The sequence below is a fragment of the Larus michahellis genome, chromosome W, assembly GCF_964199755.1.
Source record: "Larus michahellis chromosome W, bLarMic1.1, whole genome shotgun sequence".
In the NCBI taxonomy this organism is placed as follows: Eukaryota; Metazoa; Chordata; class Aves; order Charadriiformes; family Laridae; genus Larus; species Larus michahellis.
In genome coordinates this window covers 25139532-25163242 of record NC_133929.1, presented here as the reverse complement: position 1 = coordinate 25163242, position 23711 = coordinate 25139532, and the positions used below count along the sequence as shown (strand labels likewise).

Genomic DNA, 23711 nt, shown 5'->3' with positions numbered 1-23711 from the left:
TCAGGGATGGGATTAGGAAAGCCAAAGCCCATCTGGAGTTGAATCTGGCAAGGCACGTGAAGGGTAACAAGAAAGGATTCTACAAGTACATGAACAGCAAAAGGGAGTCTAGGAAAAACATGGGCCCACTGCTGAATGGGGCAGGGGACTTGATGATAAATGGCATGGAAAAGGCTGAGGTACTCAATGCCACCTTCACCTCAGTCTTTCCTGGCAAGACCAGCCTTCAGGAATCACGGCTACTGAAACAAGAGGGAAAGTCTGGAGCAAAGAAAACTTGTCCTTGGTGGAAGAGGATTAGGTTAGAGAACATTTAAACAAGTTGAACACACACAAATCCATGGGACCTGATGGGATGCACCCATGAGTGCTAATGGAGCTGGCCAATATCATTGCGAGGCCAGTCTCGATTGGTCTTTGAAAGTTCGTGGTGATTGGGAAAAGTTCCTGAGGACTGGAGGAAAGCAAATGTCACCCCTGCTTTCAAGAAGGGAGACCCAGGGAACTACAGGCCAATCAGCCTCACCTTGATCCCTGGGAAGGTGTTGGAGCAGCTAGTCCTGGAAACCATTTCCACACACAGACACGAAGGAGTAAAGATGAGGGATCCAGACTCTTCTCGGTGATGCCCACTGATAGGAGAGGAGGCAATGGGCACAAACTGAAATACAGAAATTGGAATACAGGAAATTCCATTTAAAGATTAGAAAGTACCTTTTTACTGTGAGGGTGATTTGAACATTGGAACTGATTGCCTAGCGAGCTTCCCTTGCTGTAGCTGCCCCTGCTTTGAGCATGATTTTGAGGGGCCTCTTCCAGTCTTAACTATTCTATAATTCTATAAGCTGAATGGCTTTGTTTTGATAATGTAATTTTAGTGGTATGCAAGGACATTACATTCTTTGATTAAAGGAAAGGGAAAATCACTATTATGCTGGATAATAATAAATTTTGATTAAAACCAGCATGCCAGTATATAGTCTAGGATGTTTCTGTATACTATCTGAATTTGAGAATGAAATGTTTTGAAATGCTTATGTTCAAGTGTATTAGCTGTCTAAACTTGACACTGTGCACAGTGTTTTGGCTCTTGGGGGATCATAGATAAGCATAGTAGTTAATATATTGTAGTTAATATATATCTAGAACTACCTGTTTTCAGAGAGAGTTTTTTTTAACCTTTCATTAGAAGAAGTTTCAGGTAAGAGAGAAACATATCTGTTGTGGGAAGCCCAAATAAGTCTAATAGCTTAGTAGTGGAAAAAAGATGGATTTTTTAATGGAAGTTCTGAAGAAACAGTTATTTTACTAAAAGAACAAATACAGTCATCTGGAGATTTCTCACATACTTCTCTTGTGAAGAAAGTGAAGCATCAATTATTTATAAAAATAATAAATGCTGTCCTCTTTATACTTTGCTTTAAGAGAATCTTTGCAATCACAAATGTCGGCAGTCCTAGCTGCTTCAAAATAAATGAAAAATCTTCAGGTATTTTGTGTTGACATAAAAGAAGACAAAAGATAGAAATGGTAGTTATAATCCAACATTTAAAATAGCATATTCTTAAGTTTTCTGAAATGTGACTATCAGTGTTATGAGTCTAATAATAAATTGGATGCTGTTTCTTTCTTCAATATTGTAAAATTCTTCCTCTCTTACCTGCTAAAGTAGAAGAGAAATTTATCACTGTCGTGGCTTTGGCCAAATTGGCCAATGGCCAGCGACAGATGCGCTTCCCCCACCTCTCACACACGGAGAGGAGGAGGAGAGAAAAGGGATTTATGAGTTTAGAAGAAACTAAACTACTTTAATGAAATATTAATAATAAAATAAAAAGGAAAATCATGAAATAGATACAATATATACAAAACCGTATTAAGCTCCCAGGATGATGTCACCAGCAGGCACTGGGGAAGCCCCAGACTGGACTCAGCGACAAGTGGGAACCGGGTTCCAGAGTTGGAGTCAGGAACACACGGATCAGGATCAAAGGCAGATGAACAGACAGGGTCCTCCTTGGAAATCGGCCATCGAAGAAAGAGAGCTGACCCTTTTGATCCCTCAGCTTTTATACTGAGCATGGGGCAGATGGGATGGTGTCGTGGTTTAGCCTCAGATGGCAACAAAGAACCACGTGCCGCTCGCACGTGCCTTCCTAACACAGGAAGGATCGTAAGAAAAGGCAAGACTCTTAGGTTGGGACAAAGGCAGTTTAACAAAACAGCAAAGGGAACAGGCAAACAACAACAACACGAATAGGGGAATATACAAACGCGATTACGGGACCGCCGCTCGCCGACCGGCCGGACCCGGGACGCCCCAGCCCGCTTTTAAGCAGCAACTTCCTGCCCCCTCCCCCGGCAGCTCAGGGTGGGCGTGGCTCACATGGCATGGAATACCAGGAAAAGTTAACCCTATCCCCACCGGAACCAGGACAGATGGAATACCCCTGTTGGTCAGTTTTGGGTCACCTGTCCTGTCCGCTCCTCCCTGCAGGTGGGACCCCTCTACGCTTTTCCACTTCTGACCCTCCAATGGGGCAAATAACGAAATCAGCTGACCTTGGTTGTTATAGCAATAAGCATAAGCAAGACCCTCTCTGTGTACCATTCCTTGGCACTAATTGTAAACATTGGTCTTATCACTCTGAAAACGAACCATTTTCGGCACAATATGCTGTTAATTTCAGAGAGTTAGAAGAGGCCTAGCTAAGAAGTAAAATTACTGAACAGAAAGTTGTTTCTGTTTTACCTCAAATCAGGACAATCACATAGATGGTAAACAAGCTTAGTAAATTCTGTAAAATGTCAAGATTTTTATGAAAATTGTCTATAAATTCTTTGTTGGAGCACTTGGTAGAGAAAAACATGATTGTGGCATATTGAGTTTGGATGTTCATCAGTCATCAACTTGTGCAGTTTTCCTCATAGAGTGCAATTTCCGCTTACTTCGTGATGTCAGCAATTGATAAGTGTCATTGTTCTTTTGTTAGCTTTTTTAACCTGTCTAGTTCAAGGACTGGTCAGAATTGTGATATAAAAAAAAACAACTATGCCTTGATTGTATAGCAAAATAAAGCTTGAATAACAGACCTCAATAATCTTTACTGATAGTATTTTTAACTTTTAACCTGTTACTGGTGATTCAGGATGCTGTGCCCCCCACCAAGTAAGCAAGGAAATCTACTCTGAGATACTGTTTTCAGCTGTGATTTCAAGTGATTTCTTAAAAAGAAAAGTATGTACCATGTGAATATTTGTTTCTGTAGCAGCACTTGAATTTTATTTTTCCCTTAGCAATTGTCACATCAATACTGAATGTTAGTTTGACTTTGTCAGTGTACCCAGAGAAGTTTAAGAAAAGATCAGCTAAGCAATTGCAAGTCTGCTGTCTCATACAATAATTTGAGCCTAACAAAATTAGTCTTTGGCAATCTTAACCTGTGTCAACTCTAATTCAGATTTACCACTTTGCATACTTGTGTAATGAAGATATTGATTCTCATGTATGGTTTTAACAATAACCTGGACTGTATTTCTGTTGAGAAAAGCTTTGGAGCTTTTCGCAGCAACAAGTTGATCTTAGAATTCTAAAACAATGATAAGGTATGCATGATTTCTAAGGAAAAATACGATTGCTTGATGTAGCTATCAAGGGTAGCAAACACAATAGACACAATAGACACAATAGACACAATAGACACAATAGACACAATAGACAGCTGTGTCTGAATGTGGAAGGTGGGCATATAGATGTAGTCACTATGTTTGGTCTAAATAGTTAGTTTAAAAAACTGGTAGGGAGCCAATAGACAAAGCCATTGTAGCGAATACAAAGAGAAAGCATTCATTGCTGTTAACAATTTGAGAAACAAAATTGAAACTAGTCAAGTTCTCCATTTTGCTACTTCAATTCAAACAGGTACTACAGAAAGGATACTTACTGAAGTAAGGTGGGAACGTTCAGACAAATAAAAGGAGTTAGAATAGAAGAGAGGAGTCAGTCATTTTTTCTGTATCAGCAGCACTGGTTCCCTCTCTGTCCCAAGAAGGAGCACTAAGTAGAAGAAAGTTGACACATAAGTAGAAATGCATAACAGCAAGGCAGGTGGGTGCTAGAAGTTATTCAGAAGTCATGCGTTAAAGTTTAATAGTGAATAATAAATTAGGCCTAAAAGCAATAGATTACTATAAATAAGGGTATGGAGCCTGGATCATAGGCATGTAGTCTCTGACTTACAGCTGTCATCTTCAATGAAGAACTGAAGTTTTTTACCTCACTCTTCCAACACTTCAGCAAGTGCATCTTAAAGACAAATTTAGAATGGACACTGGAGTCAAAATCCACTTAAAAATTGTTTATCTTTTTCCATTGAGAAAGGCAAACTGCTACTTCTGTAAATGATGTTTCCTGAAGTTTTGGGTTGGGTGGGGTGTCACTCAGTACAGCTGCCTCTAATTTAAGGTCCTCCACCAATGTGTGTTCGTTGATGCTGATAACATCAATTGCATTGGGGAAAGGAAACAAAAGATGGACAAAAAATTGACTTCATGTGGTCTGAACAGTAATGGAGTCTGACAATATGTTATAAACCAAAGCTTTATTGAGGCAGTAAGAAAGAGGAGCAATGACGCACCCATACGGTGACTCACCCAATCACCAATAGCAAACACAGGATCATAAGCGCTGCCATGGCTCCAGTGGGGCCACTTGCTCTCCGGGTCATCTGGCAGCAACAGCCAATCGTGCAAATGCCTTTTGGATGCAAGTAAAACTCACACTGCCCCTTGGCTCCACCAATGGCAGTGTGATTTCAGAGAATCATACCTTACATGGAATGTGGGCAGCATCCTGCCTAGCTGCTGATGTTGGTCAAGGGACAGGGTGTCAGGAGGTGGCAGGCGACTCCTTTTGAATTGTTATTTCTTTTTTTTTTTCTTATCCCCTCTTTCCTTCTCCTATTATACTGTCATTATCTTGACTCACGAGTTTTCTCATTTTTCTTCTTCCTTTACTCTCACCTGTCCTGCTGGGAGAGGGGGGAGTGAACAAGTGGCTGTGTGGGTGCTTGGCTGGCTGGGGTCAGCCTACTACAATAAAAAATCTGGAGAAAGTCTGAGGATGTTGGGCTTGTTCATTTCTTGCACTGATCCATTGATCTAGGCATATTTCTATAGAACATGGCTAGTATTACAAGACAGTTGTCAGTTGAGAAGTCTAAACTTCCTATTCTTTCCATTTCTTTACTTACATCATCATGGAAATGGTCTACTAGGTGCTTATCAAGGCAGGTTATTGTAGAAACAAAAACAAAACTAGGACAGTAGTTTATGGTGAGGGGCAATTTCAGAGTGATTCTTAATTGAGAGAAAGAACCATAAAATTTGTTGGCAATGAAAGAAGCAGAAGAAAATCGCCTGTTCATCAGATGATAGAACAGCCATCCCTTGTGTTAACTGGCTAGGAAGGATCAGGAGCTCCTTTGATCTTGAAAATATGTTGGTTTCGCTATTTTTTTTTTCTAGGATAAGATGTTATCCCAGGTGTACAAGGACCATCAGCATGAAACCATGTAGCAGAACTCTGTAATAAAGCTACTGAAAGAGACTGTGGAAAAGGGTACTTAGAGGGAGTTATTGACACCTTCAGAAGCTTTTCACCAATGTAGAACATGATAAAATATGGTATAAACATGATGCAAGCAAGCAAGAGCATTTTTACCTACAGATACAGGTGTCACTATAACAATCCTGAAGGACACTTATTTTTATCTTAAAATCATCATCTTTGAAATTCAGGTTAAAGTACTAATGAATTGGATTCTCCAGTGCTAAGTTTATTTTATCTGAAAATATCAGCCTTCATTTTGGAGCTGAAATACTTTTTTATTCCTAATGATGTAGACTTCGCTTGAACCTTCAAATGTGAAGGCTACCATTCCCTCTGATTAAAACAGGGAAGAAATGCAGTAAAATTAATATGCCTGTATACCATCAAAACTTGATTCTTCTAGGGAATGTAATACTTTAAAAGTAAAGAGTAAAGATTTGAGACAAAGCAAAATGATTATGGATTGGATATGAGTGGTCTGTCTGGCTAAAAATGTGCAGCTTGTGATATTTCTAGCAGATAGAAGTGCCATAGATTATTACTTGGATAAGTTATCTTTTTCTTCATGGTGTGGTGTTTGGTTTTTTTTTCTTTACTGTAATGTTATTCATCAGTGTCAGTATTTCTTACCCATCTATTGGTATCAGTGGAAAAGAATAATTCTCTGTTGTACAGTAGAGTAAGTTTTCTCCTTTCTTCCATCTCTGGAGACTGTTTAGTATCTAGATATCTTTGGGCACAAGTGTTATACAGTGTAGCATAGCTTGTGTGTGTTAATATGTGCAGAATCCTAAATTTTGCATTTTTTCCTCAACTGATGCCTTCCTTGTTGAATATTGCATATGCAGTGTTAGCCATCGAGTTCCTCCCAAGTAAATGTCTCCTTGTGGGCATTTCTGTTTTGTTTTCCATCTTGCTTTTCAGACTAGTTTTTTGCGTTTTTTTTTACAATGAAAATATAAGGCCAAGAACTGACATAATCATGGCATTGCAGCCTTGAAGCAGCTGAAAATGTTTATGACCGACCATGGCCTTTAAGGATGATAAGATGAGGCCACTTAAGAAAGTCCTCTTGGTCTTCTTTGCCAGTGAAGCACGTACAATTACGTCCACTTGGCATCTCTCTGGAGAATACAGCAGTAAATTTAATAGTGTTTGACAGCAACATGTGATAGTTTAAATCCAGAAATTAGGATTACTTTTTGTGAAACTGAAGCCTGGAGATTGACTACTACATTGACTCTCAAGAGCCTTACCCTTTCAAAAAATGCCATTCTTTTTTGGACTGTAGTGATTCTTTTTCATCTGAAATATGAGTCTTTCCTTATATTGGCGTATTGATCTAATACCACTTATTTTTAATGCCTTGTCTCTCTTTATTTCTGATCATAACACTGCCCTAAATCTGTGTTGTATAATGGAAAATATGACTTCAGTGAGCATTAGGAAATGTTACCCTTTTAGATAATCTTGTCTCTGAATTGGGGGGCAAGAGGGAGGGAGTGTTAGTTGTCATGAATAAGTAGCTCACGGAAGATGTGCAAGAGAGGAAGGAGGTTTATAGAAATAGCAGCATGCTATACAAGCAATAGATGTTCTCTTTTTCTGCGTCTATCTTGATTGCTTCATCAGAGTGCAGAAGATAGAAAATCCTTTAAAGAAAGGTAATAGCAAATCTTTTTGTGAAGAATTGCCATGAAGAAATATTTGGAAAAACTGTGATGTTTGAAAGAAAGTACAACAGATAAGTATGTTCTCAGTAGTAAATACTTAATTCCAGTGCTGCTTTTAACATTTTTGAGTGTATGAAGGCATAATATTTTGTTCATTCTCAAGCTTTCCTGTTGGAGTGTTGCAGCCAGCATCGAGCAATAGTAATTCTTGATGTGTGGGGAAAAAACCTTAATTTTACTAATGTTTTCAAGTGTTGCAAACATGTTAGTTTCCCCAGAGAGTTTAAGCCCCAGCATTAGCCGATAATCTGTAACATTACAGAATACAGGTTGTAGAGAGGTGGGTGTTGGCCTCTTCTCCCAGGTGAATAATGACAGGACCAGAGGAAATGGTCTGAAGTTGTGGCAGGGGAGGTTTAGGTTAGATATTAGGGGGAATTACTTTACTGAAAGAGTGGTCAGGCACTGGAACAGCCTGCCCAGGGAGGTGGTGGAGTCACCATCCCTAGGGGTATTTAAGAAACATCTAGATGTGGCACTTCAGGGCATGCTCTAGCGGCAGAGATTGTAGGGGCGTTTTTTTGTGTGTGTGTGTATGGTTGGACTCAATGATCTCAAAGGTCCTTTCCAACCATGAAGATTCTATGATTCTATGATTAAGAAAGGAACACTTTCAACTTGGAGACATGGAAGAAATTTGCAAGATGCTTTCCAAGTGTTGCAGTTTCCTCAAAAGTATTAATTACCCACAGCATGCAGATAAAGCTGGGATATGAGCAGGGTGTAAATACTTAGATAAATGAATAATAGCGGGATTCTGAACTTTTTTATACTGACCATATCTATATAGGTAAGTCACTTAAATCTGCCTAAAATAGATGTTGAGTCACTAAAGTATCAGTACTTGAAATTTGCGTTCTTAACAAATGTTCTAATTTTTTATGTATTTTCAGAGATCCAACTTACTTTGATGAAAGCTGGTTAAACAGAATCAAAACAGAAGTAGGAGATAATTGGAGGCTAAAGGTATTTGGTTTGTTTTGCTTTCCTACAAATCTGTTTATCAGTTCTTAGTACAATATTGTTTGTGCTTAAATTGTTTGTGCTCCACTTTGCTGCGGAGACGAGCTTCAGGGCAGGTAAGTCTGCTCTGTGGAAGCGATCTGAAGCCAAAAGGGCCGTCGAAAAGCTCTTTTTGGGGCTTCTTAGAAGTCGGGAAAAGCGGTGTGCCTGTGCTGGGGGCTGACAGCTTGTGGGCGGACCCAGCAACACCCACCATTTAGGGTCCGGGAAGGCACCGGGAGGGCAGCGACTAGTCGATGCCCGCAGAGCACAGGGCAAGCAAATCGATTGTGGGTGTCCCGGGCGGGGTGCCGCAGCTGTTTGCAGCTCGTTGGGCTGTTTCAGCTGCTGTTTGCAGCTCGTTTGGCAGGACACGAGGTGCTGTACTGCACTCAAGGAGTGATGGTGGCCACTCGGAGGAGGAAGACTGTGTTCCCAGCACCCACCCAAATGGATATTGGTATCTAGGCCAGAGGCTGTGAGCAATGCCACAGCCTTTCACTGGCAGCGGGGGACAATGCTGACTACAGCTGTGTGCAGTGTGAGCACGTTGATGACCTGCTCAGCCGGGTGGCACAGCTCCAAGAGGAAGTGATGGAGCTCAGAGAAGAGGTGAGTAGATTGAGGAACATCAGAGAGAGTGAGAGGGAAACTGACCATTTCCACAAACTGCTCTCTACAAAAACGGAATGGGAGGTAACTCTTAGTGGACCAGAGGATTCCATATCCTTTCATCAGCAAGCCCCCCAGCCGTCCCGTAGTAACCCGCATGAGCAGGGTCAATGGGAACAGGTCTCTGTCCGACGGAACAAAAGAAAGAAAGGGAGCAAGCAGGTTCCTTTAAGAAGTGCACCACCTATAGTGCCCTTGCAGAACAGGTATGGGTCTCTGCAGGAGGAACTGGTTGTAAGCAAGGAAGAGGGCTCTCGAAGGCCAGAAGAGCCACCAAGGCCAACTCGCCTCAGGCCGGCCATCAAAACTGACCCTGAAAAGAAAAATCATTGTTGTAGGTGACTCCCTGCTGAAGGGAGCGGAGGGCCCAATATGCAGACCAAACCCGCTTCATAGAGAGGTCTGCTGTCTCCCTGGTGCCCAGGTAAAGGACATCGTAGGTAAACTCCCCACCCTTGTGAGCCCTTCAGACTATTACCCACTTCTGGTCTTTCAGGTGGGAAGTGATGAGGTAGCAATGAGAGGCTCACAATCATTTAAAAAAGATTTCAGGGCCTTAGGGCAACTGGTAAAGGGATCCAGGAGCTCAGGTTGTGTTCTCCTCTATCCCTCTGACATCAGCGATGGACGAGGGAATATGTAGGAGGAGTGAGCAGGTCAATTCATGGCTCCGGGACTGGTGTCGTAGACAGGGCTTTGGGTTTTACGATCACGGCTTGGTATATGAGGCACCAGAGCTGCGAGCAGCTAATGGGATGCACTTATCCCAGAGGGGGAAAAGGATTCTGGGGCAGGAGTTGGCAGGCCTCATTGATAGGGCTTTAAACTAGATTTGAAGGGGGAAGGGGTCAATAATTTCATGCTTGCCTGTGACAAACAGTGGGTCAGCACATCGGGGGCAGAGGGATGGAGTCCTAGTAAGGGCTCTCAACTTGTTGCCCTAAGGTAAGCCGGAGATGATGCACCGGGACACCCCAAGGGAATCAAGGGGGATTCGCGCAAGAGGGTGACACAGCCAGCCCAGCTGAAGTGCCTCTATGCGAATGCACGCAGCTTGGGCAATAAACAGGATGAATTAAGGGCCACTGTGCTGCTGGAAAGCCATGACATAGTGGTTATTACTGAAACTTGGTGGGATGATTCCCACGACTGGAATGTAGGGATAGATGGATACAAGCTCTTTAGGAAGGACAGGCAGGGTAGGAGGGGAGGAGGTGTTGCCCTCTACATCAGTGCCCAGCTAGAATCGATGGAGCTCCACATGGGGAAGGATGATGAGCTGGTTGAGAGTGTACAGGTTAAGATTAAAGGGAAGATGGGGAAGGCAATGTTACAGTAGGGGTCTGCTACAGGCCACCTGACCAGCAGAGCCAAGCAGATGAGGCCCTCCATAGGCAGATAGAAGTGGCTTCGCGTTCACAGGCCCTGGTCCTCTTGGGGGATTTCAACCACCCTGACATCTGCTGGAGGGACAACACAGCAAGGCACCAGCAATCCAGGATGTTCCTGGAATGCATTGATGACAACTTCCTCCTCCAAATGGTAGAGGAACCAACAAGAAAAGGTGCTATGCTGGACCTCGTTCTCACCAACAGGGAAGGGCTGGTGACCAACGTGAGGCTCAGGGATAACCTTGGCTGCAGTGACCACAAAGCAATAGAATTTAAGATCCTCAGGGCAACTAGGAGGATGTATTCCAAGCTTACGACCCTGGACTTTAGGCATGCAGACTTTGATCACTTCAGGGATCTGCTGGCCAAAGTGCCGTGGGACAAAGCCCTAGAGGGAGGGGGGGCCCAGGACAGCTGGTCAGTATTCAAGGATCACCTTCTCCGTGTCCAGAAGCAAACTATACCGACAAAGAGGAAGGCAGGAAAGAATGCTAGGAGACCTGCCTGGATGAACAGGGAGCTCCTGGACACACTGTCACACAAAAAGAAACTTTATAAGGGGTGGAAGAAAGGACAGCTGGAATGGGGGGCATATAAGGAAGCTGTTCGAACAGCAGGAGACCTGGTGAGAAAAGCTAAAGCTCAGTTAGAATTAAATCTAGCCAAGGAGATCAAGGGAAACTGCAAAAATTTCTATAGGTACATTAATGGTAAGAAAAAGACTAGGGAGGGTGTGGGCCCCCTCAGAAAGGAAACGGGAGAACTGGTGACAAGTGATATGGAGAAGGCTGAGGTTCTCAACGACTTCTTTTCCTCAGTCTTCACTGGCAAGGGCTCCAGCCACACTCCTGGCATCACAGAAGACAATGGCAGGGGTTGGACAGAACTGCCCATTGTAAGTGAAGATCAGGTTCGTGACCATCTGATGAACCTGAAAGTGAACAAGTCCATGGGACCCGATGGGATACACCCACGGGTACTGAAGGAACTGGCGGATGAGGTTGCTAAACCGCTCTCTATTATATTCCAAAAGTCATGGCAGTCTGGTGAGGTCCCCACTGACTGGAAAAGGGGAAACATAATCCCCATTTTCAAAAAGGGAAAGAAGGAGGAACCAGGGAACTATAGGCCAGTCAGTCTCACCTCCGTGCCTGGTAAGATCATGGAGCAGATCCTCCTGGAGGCACTGCTGAGGCAGAAGAATAACAAAGAAGTGATTGGGTACAATCAACATGGCTTCACCGAGGGCAAATCGTGCCTGACAAACCTGGTGGCCTTCTACAAGAAGGTCACAACATCAATAGACAAGGGGAGAGCAACTGACGTCATTTACCTGGACCTGAGCAAAGCCTTTGACACTGTCCCGCATGACATCCTGGTCTCCAAGCTGATAAAATATGGGTTTGATGGACTGACAATTCAGTGGATAAAGAACTGGCTTGATGGCCGCACCCAAAGAGTGGCTGTCAATGGGTCCATGTCCAAGTGGAGTCCCTCAAGGATCAGTATTGGGACTGGTCTTGTTTAACATCTTCGTCAGTGACATGGACAGTGGCATAGACTGCACCCTCAGCAAGTTTGCCGACGACACCAAGCTGTGTGGGGCAGCTGGCACGCTGGAGGGAAGGGATGCCATCCAGAGGGACCTGGACAGGCTGGAGAGGTGGGCCCATGCCAACCTCATGAAGTTCAACAAGACCAAGTGCAAGGTCCTCCATCTGGGTCGGGGCAATCCCAAGCACCAATATAGGCTGGGCAGTGACTGGCTTGAGAGCAGCCCTGAAGAAAAAGACTTGGGGGTGCTGGTGGACGAGAGGCTCAACATGAGCCGTCAGTGTGCACTAGCAGCCCAGAAAGCCAATCGTATCCTGGGCTGCATCAGGAGAAGCGTGGCCAGCAGGTCGAGGGAGGTGATTCTGCCCCTATACTCCACCCTCTTGAGACCCCGCCTGGAGTACTGCGTCCAATTCTGGAGCTCCTACTACAAGAGAGATATGGATGTGCTGGAACGTGTCCAGAGAAGGGCCACGAGGATCATCAGAGGGCTGGAGCACCTCTCCTATGAGGACAGACTGAGAGAGTTGGGGTTGTTCAGCCTGGAGAAAAGAAGGCTCCGAGGAGACCTTATAGTGGCCTACCAGTATCTTAAGGGGGCCTACCCTTAAGGGTAGGGGTGGTGAGGGACTTTTTAGGATGTCGGGTAATGGTAGGACTAGAGGGAATGGATTAAAACTAGAGATGGGTCGATTCAGACTGGACGTTAGGAAGAAGTTCTTCACCATGAGGGTGGTGAGACACTGGAGCAGGTTGCCCAGAGAGGTGGTGGAAGCCCCATCCCTGGAAGTTTTTAAGGCCAGGCTGGATGGGGCTCTGAGCAACCTGATCTAGTGGGAGATGTCCCTGCCCATGGCAGGGGGGTTGGAACTAGGTGATCTTTAAGGTCCCTTCCAACCCTAACAATTCTATGATTCTAAATAGTAATGTCTTTTTAAATTACCATTTTGCTTTATAATAGAATATATTGAATGTAAGATGATTTTAGTTGTTTGTTACATTATTATTATTATGCTGTACTTTAATGAAGAAAAAACAAACAAAAGTTGAGTTTGTAAATAAGTTTCAATAACTTAAGATGAAAAATAAATCTTAAAATAAGTTGTATGTTTAAATCAACATTTGAGCAACTGAGAAGTGTGAATAAAGGGATTTACTCTTTTTATTGCAAAGTGTGAAAATATTTACTCTTTCAAAAAAAGTTTGTGCTTGAGAAATGACTGCATAAAAATAGCAAAGTAATAAGTAATTTGTTTGCATTGAAAAGCAAAATGATGTTTCTTTTTACTTTGACAGCTCTGCAAAATTACTGAGCCGTAGAGGAGAAAGTGGTGCTCTTCTGTTTTGTGTATAATCAGCATGTATGTTAACAACACTGTATTTGCTAGATCTTTTCTGCCACCTGGTATGCTAGTACTTTTTCTTGATTATTTTTTTTTATGCAAACCTTCAAGGCAGTAGAAGTTTTGCTGGTGTAATTCAGGAGCATTTAGGCTTAGAACCTGAAAGAACACAGTTAACCATTTATATGTCAGTGTAGCTTTAGGTAAACAGTAAATTCAGATGTACGCTGACCACATTTGATGGCAAAATCAGGATATATGTGACTTCCTAAAATGCCATTTCCAACCTAGTTTCCTGGGGAAACAATACTGGCATGGTTTGTCTGTCAGTTCATGTGTCCCATAAATTCACCTTGTTCTGGCATGCAAAAGCCTTTCTGAACCTATTTCAGCCATGTTTGGCAAACGACTTAGAATTCTGAGATATTTTAGTTCTTACAGGCTTATGAACATTAGTGGCTTAATAGAGAAGATGCACAAATAAGTGCCTTATGACAAAAAGGTAGGGAGGACTGCTGTTGTACATGTTTTGGTTTGGCCAACAGACCTGTCAGTATTGTGTGCACTGCCTGGCCAGTCGCGTGTAACTCTGGACTTATGTATAGCACTCTTGAGCAATGATGTTGCCAGCAGAAGTGAGGGAAACTGATGAGGCAGTGTGGGTGGGCTGGGGGACAAGGTACATTCCTTTCAAAACCAGCTCTGTTGGTTCTGCTGCTCATAGAGCAGTTTATTTCAAGTAACTGATAGCTTGTTGAGGCATATTCTTGTTGCTAGACAGAGTCCCGCTCTGTATCCAACATCATATGGTGTAATAGTCAACCACTTGTATGAGCTGCCAGTATTACAAACCAAATAAAGAATCCAGCAATCCAGCCTAGAATGGAAAATGAATGACAAGACAGAATGTGCAGGGGTTGTTGTCCCACTTCTCTGATACTTTTCCTTTGACCAGTAATCTTAGCGCCATTGACGCAGCTATTTAGAAAAATACCCAATTATAAACTTTGAATGTTCTTGCGTATGGAGAACTATGGAAGAATGGATACATGGCTCACTTGCCCCTGTCCCTGCCCCCCCATTGTAAGCTATCTTTCTATTCAGTTAGTTACTTGTTTTACTTGCTGATAGCTGCAAGGACACTGTCTTATTAAAAGTATTTTTCAATTACTATATTGTATTGGGTTTACATGGCAAGGTTTTGGTAGTGTGGGGGGGCTGTAGGGGTGGCTTCTGTGAGAAGACACCAGAAGCTGTCCCCATGTCAGACAGAACCAGTTCCAGACGTCTCCAAGACGGACCTGCCACTGGCCAAAGCTGAACCAGTCAGCGATGGTGGTAGCGCCTCTGTGATAACATATTTAAGAAAGAGTAAAAAATGCTGCGCAGCAGCAGCAGCTATGGGGGAGGAATGAGAATATGTGAGAGAAACAACCCTGCAGATACCAAGGTCAGTGAAGGGGGGGGGAGATGCTACAGGTGCCAGAGCAGAGATTTCCCCTGCAGCCCATGGAGGACCACGCCAGAGCAGATATCCACCTTGCAGCCCATGGAGGACCCCACACCAGAGCAGGTAGATGTGCCCTGAAATAAAATGCAGCCTGTGGAGAGCCCAAGTAGGAGCAGGCTCCTGACAGGACCTGTGGCCTGTGGAGAGGAGCTCACACAGGAACAGGTTTTCTGGCAGGACCTGTGCGGGGGGACCCACAGTGGAGCAGTCCATTCCTGAAGGACTGCACCCTGTGGAATGGGCCCACGCTGGAGCAGTTCGTGAACTGCAGCCAGTGAGAAGGACCCATGTTGGAGAAGTTAATGAAGGACTGTATCCCATGGATGGGACCCCACATTGGAGCAGGGGAAGAGCATGAGGAGGAAGTAGCAGCAGAGATGAAGTGTTATAACCTGACTGCAACCCCCTATTGCCCATCCCCCTGCGCTGCTCAGGCAGAGGAGGAGGTAGAGAAGTCGGGAATAAAGTTGAGCTTGGGAAGAAGGGAGGAGTGGGAGGAAGGTGTTTAGATTTGTTCTTATTTCTTTCTCATTGTCCTACTCTGTTACAATTAATTGGCAATAAATTAAATTAATTTCTCCAAGATGAGTCTATTTTGCCCGTGATGGTAATTGGTGAGTGATCTCCCTGTCCCATGAGCTTTTCCATTGTATTTTCTTCCCCTGTCCTGTTGAGGAGAGGGAGTGATAGAGCAGCTTGGTGGGTACCTGGTGGCCAGCTAGTTTCAAATAAATCTGTACAGTCACAGGTCATTATAATCTTGGTTTCAGAACAGACTTTGGCTTCAGGGATTTGAGTAATGGATAGGATAGGATAGGATAAGGGAAATGTTAGAACTCTAGGGACTGGCAGAGTATAAAGCATCCAGCCAGTTGGTATACTGTATATTAAAACTGACCCATTCTATTTAAATATTGTGTTCTAACACAGATACAGTTTGCTTCCCGGAAGATAGAATTTTAGGGGCAAAACTTATGTAATCACTAAGCTTAGCAGTTAATTTTTTCCCCATTTGGGAACAAAAACACTATTTTTCATTACTGGCTTAAATATAATTTTATGTTGTAGCTAACAGAAAGAAATCTATGAACATGGAGAGAACTCTTTCCTGGTTAAGAACTAAATACTTCCTATAATCACTTTTTAACTGTATGCAAACCAATATTTCCTACTGACACATTTTGAAAACAAAACAGCCTTCACTGAAACTAGGAAATAGCACCAAAAAGTAACTTAATTCTCTTACTAATATTTCACAAGAATGAAATTCCTTAAACAAAAATAGTTCAGTGGTCAAGGGATGCTGATATGTTAGAACAGAAATTTTAAACAGTTAATGACTTGTGATAGACATTTGTGCCTATCTGCTTAATTTTATCATGCTATGTTTGAGAGCAGCAGAAATGGGTGCTCTGCAAGGGCAGGTGAGCTTGGGACCAAGGGCAACAGCAAGGCAGGCGAGAGAAGTGGCCTCACCAACAGGGCGCAGTCCCACAGCAAGGAGAGCAGGGCAGATCTGGCGAGAGTAGCTAGGTTCAGCCAATAGTCCAGTGCAAGTCCATAGTGACAAGGCAGGTCTGAGATCAAGCCAGGAAGTCAAGTCCGAGGGTCAAGTCCAGATTAGTGAGGGACATGCACTGCATATCTTAGCTCAGACTCAAGGGCGAGGCATCTGCTGCACCTGAGCAAAGTGGGGAGGCCTCTGATGAGTCTTCTCCCAGCTCTTTCCCAGCAGTCTGATCCCAGGTTGCATAGTTGCACCATATCAGAGCTGTCCTTGAACACAGGCAGCCAAAACCGAGGGAAGGGAAGTTGCAGAGACTGTGTGCTGCTCCAGCGTGGGTCCTCCATGGGCTGCAGTAAATATCTGCTCTGGCACTATGGGGCACCTCCTCCTCCATTTCTGACATTCAGGTTCCCTCTGTTGCTTTTAACTCTTTTTGTTCCCTCCTTCTCTCTCTACCTGGAGTTTTCTGCCCTTTCTTAAATATGTTTTCACAAAGGTGCCACCATCTTCATTGATTGACTCAGCTTTATCTTGCAGTGGGTCTGTTGCGGAGCCAGCTGTGTCCAGCACAGGGCAGCCCCTGATGTCCTTTCACAGAGGCAGCTTTCCCTGCTACCAAAACCTTGCCACATATACCCAATACAGACACCCTGTCTGAGCCCCTCTCAGGGCTGTTCCAGGAGAATGTCAGCCCTGTGCTCCAAGCATGGAATCCATCAAGATAAGTCAAAGGTGCTGGAGCACCTTTCGGACTGAGGGGGGGTTGCTGCCTAGGAGTATAGGACACATTATGGGATGCAGGGGAAGACCATTTTGGGATTGCATGGGACTTATTATGGGATGCTTAGGGGAGGAACCAAAGTCAGAAAAAGGGAGGGGTTTAAGTGATTTGGGGAGGAACAAGTGCGGGGAAAAAAGAGGGGTAAGGGGATAAAAAGGGCTGGTCACATGTAAATGAGTGCCTGGTCAGTAAACTTGTGTGGCCATGCCCTGTACTTGATCAGCACAGTCTGTCCTATCTTATTAAATTCCTTTCTAACTCTCCCTGGGTGAGGGGCTCTCTAGTCTGTGCGCATGTGTGTGTGTAAAGGTGTCTGAGTGCCAGCAACTGGAGTCATTCCACAGGTTGGAGGGCTCGTGTGCCTTGGTACCAGCGACTGGAGAAAGCCGAGTGAGAAAAATCAAGTGCCAGCCACTGGAGTGGGACATGGGGCCAGAGCACCTGTGTGTCTGTACTGCCAGCAACTGGACTGAATGCTGCTGAGGTGCGAGTGAGTGTATGATCACTAGTGAATATCAAGGCAGACTAGCCAGTGACTAGATGAAGTGACCTGGGAGTCAGGGGGCTGTGTGTGTCTCTGAGGGTGAGTCCATGGTAGGAGCTGGCTGTCAGAGGGACCAGGGGAGTCACAGACAGTTGTCGGAGAGACTGTAGGGTCTGGGGGTCTCTTAAGGGTGAAACCCACTTGTGTATGTGTGTGTCTGTAAGGGTGAGACTATGGGGGGGTTGGCTACTAGGGAACGAAGAGAGTTCCAGACAGCTCTGTACACGTGTGTGCATGTGTGTGTGAGTGAGACAATCTCTACCAGTAACTTGAGTGGGCCTGCAGCCTCAGGGGCTCATATGTCCAAGTGCCAGCAACTGGGGAGGCTGGGATCCAGGGGCAGCTACTGGGCAGACTGAATATCTGAGCCCTGCTGCTGGAGGTATCCACATTATACATATGTACATACATTCCTACTCCATCCTGCTCAGCCAGAGAGGGGAACAGCACGAAGCCATTGGTGCTCTTTGTATTTGTGTGAGTGCTGAGTGTATCTATCTGTGTATATACATATATATGTGGTGTATATGCGTGCTTTGTGCGTGCATGCCTACTGGGAATACATCTTTAGCCTCGCTACTGATTGGACCTGGGGGCATGGAGCTGGGGCAGCCTCACGTCTCTTGGGCTATTGAATCTGGCCTGATATTCACCTAACGTCAAGATAATTAGTATCTAACATAGTTATTTCTGTTTCTGTGTCTTTAATTTCTGAGGCACTTAATGTCCCAACATAAGTATAATCTGGAAATGTGTTCAAAGCTACCTCCTTTAAAAATATATCTTGGTTTCCAATTAAACTCAAGTGCCCATATCTGCCCATGCCAAGCAAAGATACAGGCGTGTTCTTAGGACTTCTTTTCATGGAAGACAGTTGTGTGTGTGATCAGGGTGGAGTGGGCCCCAAAGCTAATAGGTTGGTGTCTTTATTGGCCTCCTATATTTGAAGTGGAGAGACAAAGATTCCTGCAGAATGCAGTTCAGAGCAGAAACCCTAATGTGGGCCATTGGAATTGTGGAGACAGATGACTTGGTACCAGTCAGGAGCCAGTTGGGAGCTTATGGGTCAGGATTAGAGGGCAGAACACCATGGGTGATGTTGTGATGGGCATCTGCTGCAGACTGCCTAATCAGGAAGAAGAAATAGATGTGGCCTTCTTCAGACAACTGGAAGAAGCCTCATGTTCACAAGCCCTGGTCCTCATGGGGGACTTTAACCACCCTGATATCTGCTGGAAGGGCAACTCAACAGGGCACAAGAAATCTAGGAGATTTCTAGAGCGCACTAATGACAACTTCCTGACACAGGTGATTGAGGAGCCAACAAGGAAAAGTGCTCTGCTAGATTTCATACTTACAAGCAATGTAGAACTGGTTGGGGTTGCAAAAACGGGAGGTAACCTTGACTGCAGTGACCATGAGATGTTGTAGTGAACTTCTAAGAAGATCCTAAGAGGAGGGAGCAGAGTAAAAAGCAGGACCACAAGCCTAGACTTCAGGACAGCAGACTTTGTCTTCTTCAGGTATTTACTTGGAAGAATACCACGGGATATGGGTTGTACCCATGAGTACTGAGGGAGCTGGTTGATATCATTGCGAGGACACTCTAAATTGTCTTTGAAAGGTTGTGGTGACTGGGAGAGGTTTCTGAGGACTGGAAGAGAGCAAATACCACCCCTATCTTCAAGAAGGGCAAGAAAGAGAACCCAGGAAACTACAGGCTGGTCAGCCTCGCATGGGAAGGTGATGGAGCAGCTAATCCTGGAAACCAGTTACAGGCACATGAAGGACAATGTCGTGGTTTAGCCTCAGACAGCAACAAAGAACCACGTGCTGCTTGCTCGGGCCTTCCCAATACAGGAAGAATCAGAAGAAAAAGGCAAAACTCTTGGGTTGAGACAAACGCAGTTTAACAGAATAGCAAAGGGAACAAGCAAACAACAACAATAACACGGAGAGAGAACCGCTGCTCCTGCTGCTCCCCACACCGCTCACCAACCAGACCCCAGGATGCCCCAGCCCACTCCAAGCAGCGACTTCCTGCCCCCCGGGCAGCTCAGAGTGGGCATGGCTCACATGGCATGGAATACCTGTCCTGGGGAGAATTAACCCTATCTCCGCTGGAACCAGGACATTATCCACCCCTTATTCCATACCATTTTTGCCATGCCCAGATCTTACAGGTTCCAATGAATTCCCACCACTTTCCCCTGTCTTATATAAAATATATATATATACATATATATTCATACAGATATAATGCCCTTAGTCTATGGGCCATCCCTCTAAAATGTCCATTGAATATATTTAATCCATGGCTTTGGGCTCCATCTGTTAGAACAGTCTCTCAGGGCAGGTGAGATGCTGTGTGGTGCTGGACTGTTGCATACTGTATTTTTGGAGCTTGTGGCTGGTGTACCTGGTGTGGCTCATGCCCACAGTCCATGGGCTGAATATGTAGATCTCAAGGAAGTTGCTGGGCGCCAGCTGCTGAGGTCAGTTCTGATCCCATCACCGCTGTGCTTTACTCAGTTTTTCATCAAAGTCCATCTGTTCTTAATTTGGGTGATTCTTACTGTAGTACAACTGATAGCAATTATAGTAATGAGGACGTACAGTGACAGGGTTACTTAGCAATTAACATCATACAATTTGATTCATTGGCTATTCTCGCCCAAAATCAGATCCCCATGAGGTACACATTGGACCTCCCCATCCTTCCGCATCACCCACCAAGTGCACCCAGGTCCTTGGGCAGAAGCAATCCCACGGATGGGTTTGCCTTTGCCTGAGGCAGGACTAACCCAGACTGTCTTCCCTAGCATATTCTTCATGTGCACTATGGGGACTTTATCCCCTTCTACAGTACGTGGAAGTTTTGATTGGGCAGGGCCAGCCTGATTGGTAGATCCCCTGGTGTTAACTAGCCAGGTAGCTTTTGCTAAATGTGCATCCCAATATTTTAAAGTCCCACCACCCATTGCTCTCAGTGTAGTTTTTAACAGTCCATTGTATCGTTCTATCTTCCCAGAGGCTGGTGCGTGACAGGGGATGTGATATACCCACTCGATACCATGCTCTTTGGCCCAGGTGTCTATGAGGCTGTTTCGGAAATGAGTCCCGTTGTCCGACTCAATTCTCTCTGGGGTACCATGTCATCACAGGACTTGTTTTCCAAGGCCCAGGATAGTGTTCCGGGCAGTGGCATGGGGCACAGGGTATGTTTCCAGCCATCCAGTGGTTGCTTCCACCATTGTGAGCACATAGCGCTTGCCTTGACGGGTTTGTGGCAGTGTGATACAATCAATCTGCCAGGCCTCCCCATATTTATATTTCAGCCATCGTCCTCCATACCAAAGAGGCTTCAACCACTTGGCTTGTTTGATTGCAGCGCATGTCTCACATTCATGGATGACCTGTGCAATAGTGTCCATGGTCAAGTCCACCCCTCAGTCACGAGCCCATCTATATGTCGCATCTCTCCCTTGATGGCCTGAGGAGTCATGGGCCCACCGAGCTATGAATAGTTCACCCTTATGTTGCCAGTCCAGATCCACCTGAGCCACTTCAATCCTAGCAGCCCGATCCACCTGCTGGTTGTTCTGATGTTCCTCCGTGGCCCGATTCTTGGGCACATGGGCATCTATGTTGTGTACTTTCACAACCAGATTCTCTATCTGGGCAGCAATATCTTCCCACAGTTCAGCAGCCCAGATGGGTTTGCCTCTGCGCTGCCAGTTGCCCTGCTTCCACTGCTGTAGCCACCCCCACAGAGCATTTGCCACCATCCATGAGTCAGTGTAGAGATAAAGTACTGGCCATTTTTCTCGCTCAGCAATGTCCAAAGCCAGCTGAATGGCTTTCACCTCTGCAAACTGGCTCGATTCACCCTGTCCCTCACTGGCTTCTGCAACTTGTCGTGTAGGACTCCACACAGCACCCTTCCACTTTCGATGCTTTCCCACAATACGGCAGGACCCATCAGTGAACAGGGCATATTTCTTCTCATTTTCTGGCAGTTTATTATATGGTGGGGCCTCTTCCGCACGCGTCACCTCCTCCTCTGGTGACATTCTGAAATCCTTGCCTTCTGGCCAGTCCATGATCACTTCCAGAATTCCTGGGCGACTGGGGTTTCCCATTCGAGTTCGCTGTGTGATCAGTGCAATCCACTTGCTCCATGTAGCATCAGTTGCATGATGTGTGGTGGGGACCCTTTCTTTGAACATCCAACCCAGCACCGGCAGTCGAGGTGCTAAGAGGAGCTGTGCTTCTGTACCAACTACTTCCGAAGCAGCTCGAACCCCTTCATATGCTGCCAATATCTCCTTTTCTGTTGGAGCGTAGCGGGCTTCGGATCCTCTGTATCCCCGACTCCAAAACCCCAGGGGTCGACCTCGAGTCTCCCCTGGTGCTTTCTGCCAGAGGCTCCAGGTAGGGCCGTTCTCCCCGGCTGCGGTGTAGAGCACGTTTTTAACATCTTGTCCCACCTGGACTGGCCCCAGGGCCACTGCATGGACTATTTCCTGTTTGATTTGTTCAAAAGCTTGTCGTTGCTCAGGACCCCATTTAAAATCATTCTTCTTCTGGGTGACTTGATACAGAGGGCTTGCAATTTGACTGTAATCTCGGATATGCATCCTCCAAAAACCCACAATGCCTAAGAAAGCTTGTGTTTCCTTTTTACTAGTTGGTGGAGACATAGCTGCTATTTTGTTGATCGCATCCATTGGGATCTGATGGCATCCATCTTGCCATTTTATTCCTAAAAACTGGATCTCCTGCACAGGTCCCTTGACTTTACTTCGTTTTATGGCAAAACCAGCTTTCAGAAGGATTTGGACTCTTTTATTCCCTTTCTCAAAAACTTCTTCTGCTGTGTTTCCCCATACGATGATGTCATCAATGTACTGCAGATGTTCTGGAGCTTCACCCTGTTCCAGTGCAGTCTGGACCAGTCCATGGCAAATGGTGGGGCTGTGTTTCCACCAGTCGATTCCAGTTGTACTGGATGCCCCTCCAAGTGAAAGCAAACTGTGGCCTGCACTCTGCTGCCAAGGGAATTGAGAAAAATGCATTCGCTATATCAGTTGTGGCATACCACTTGGCTGCCTTGGACTCCAGTTCGTACTGGAGTTCTAGCATGTCCGGCACGGCAGCACTCAGCGGTGGCGTGACTTCATTCAGACCACGATAGTCTACAGTTAGCCTCCACTCTCCATTAGATTTTCGCACCGGCCATATGGGACTGTTAAAGGGTGAGTGAGTCTTGCTGATCACTCCTTGAACCTCTAGTTGACGGATCAGCTCATGGATGGGAATCAGAGAGTCTCGGTTAGTGCGATATTGCCGCCGATGCACCGTTGTGGTAGCAATCGGCACCTGCTGTTCTTCGACCCTCAACAACCCCACAACAGAAGAGTCCTCTGAGAGACCAGGCAAGGTAGACAACTGTTTAACTTCCTCCATCTCCAAGGCAGCTATGCCAAAGGCCCACTGGTACCCTTTTGGGTCCTTAAAATACCCTCTCCTGAGGTAATCTATACCAAGGATGCATGGAGCCTCTGGGGCAGTCACAATGGGATGCTTTTGCCACTCATTCCCAGTTAGGCTCACTTCTGCCTCCAGTACAGTCAACTCTTGGGATCCCCCTGTGGCCCCAGAAATACAAATGGGTTCTGCCCCATTATAGCTTGATGGTATTAAAGTACACTGTGCACCCGTGTCCACTAGAGCCTTATACTCCTGGGGGTCTGATGTGCCAGGCCATCGAATCCACACCGTCCAATAAACCCGGTTGTCCCTTTCCTCCACCTGGCCGGAGGCAGGGGCCCCCTAATACTGGTCATAGTATCCGGTACTCACTTCTTGCAGAAATGACTTGGAAGTTCCTTCAAGAGGATCAGAAGCAAGATCAGGCCTTCTGCTCTGTCTGGGGAACTGCCCGCTGGAAACTGGGGCAGCACTTTTCCTGGAGGGATCCCCTTTTGTGGTTGTCCTTCCTTGCAACTCCTGTACCCGTGTCCGCAGGATCCAAGTAGGTTGTCCATCCCACTTCCTCAT

At 45.3% G+C, this 23711-nt stretch overlaps 1 protein-coding gene across 7 annotated transcripts in view; it reads left to right on the top strand.

The window, feature by feature from the left end:
* LOC141735427 (protein Hook homolog 3-like) overlaps window positions 1–23711 on the top strand; it is a 126823-nt gene that overhangs the window by 11761 nt on the left and 91351 nt on the right. For all 7 annotated transcript variants that reach the window (XM_074568153.1, XM_074568152.1, XM_074568151.1 and 4 more), the window contains exon 3: window positions 8238–8310. In XM_074568153.1, coding sequence (XP_074424254.1) covers window positions 8238–8310 — 73 coding nt within the window. The remainder of the gene's footprint in view (window positions 1–8237; window positions 8311–23711) is intronic.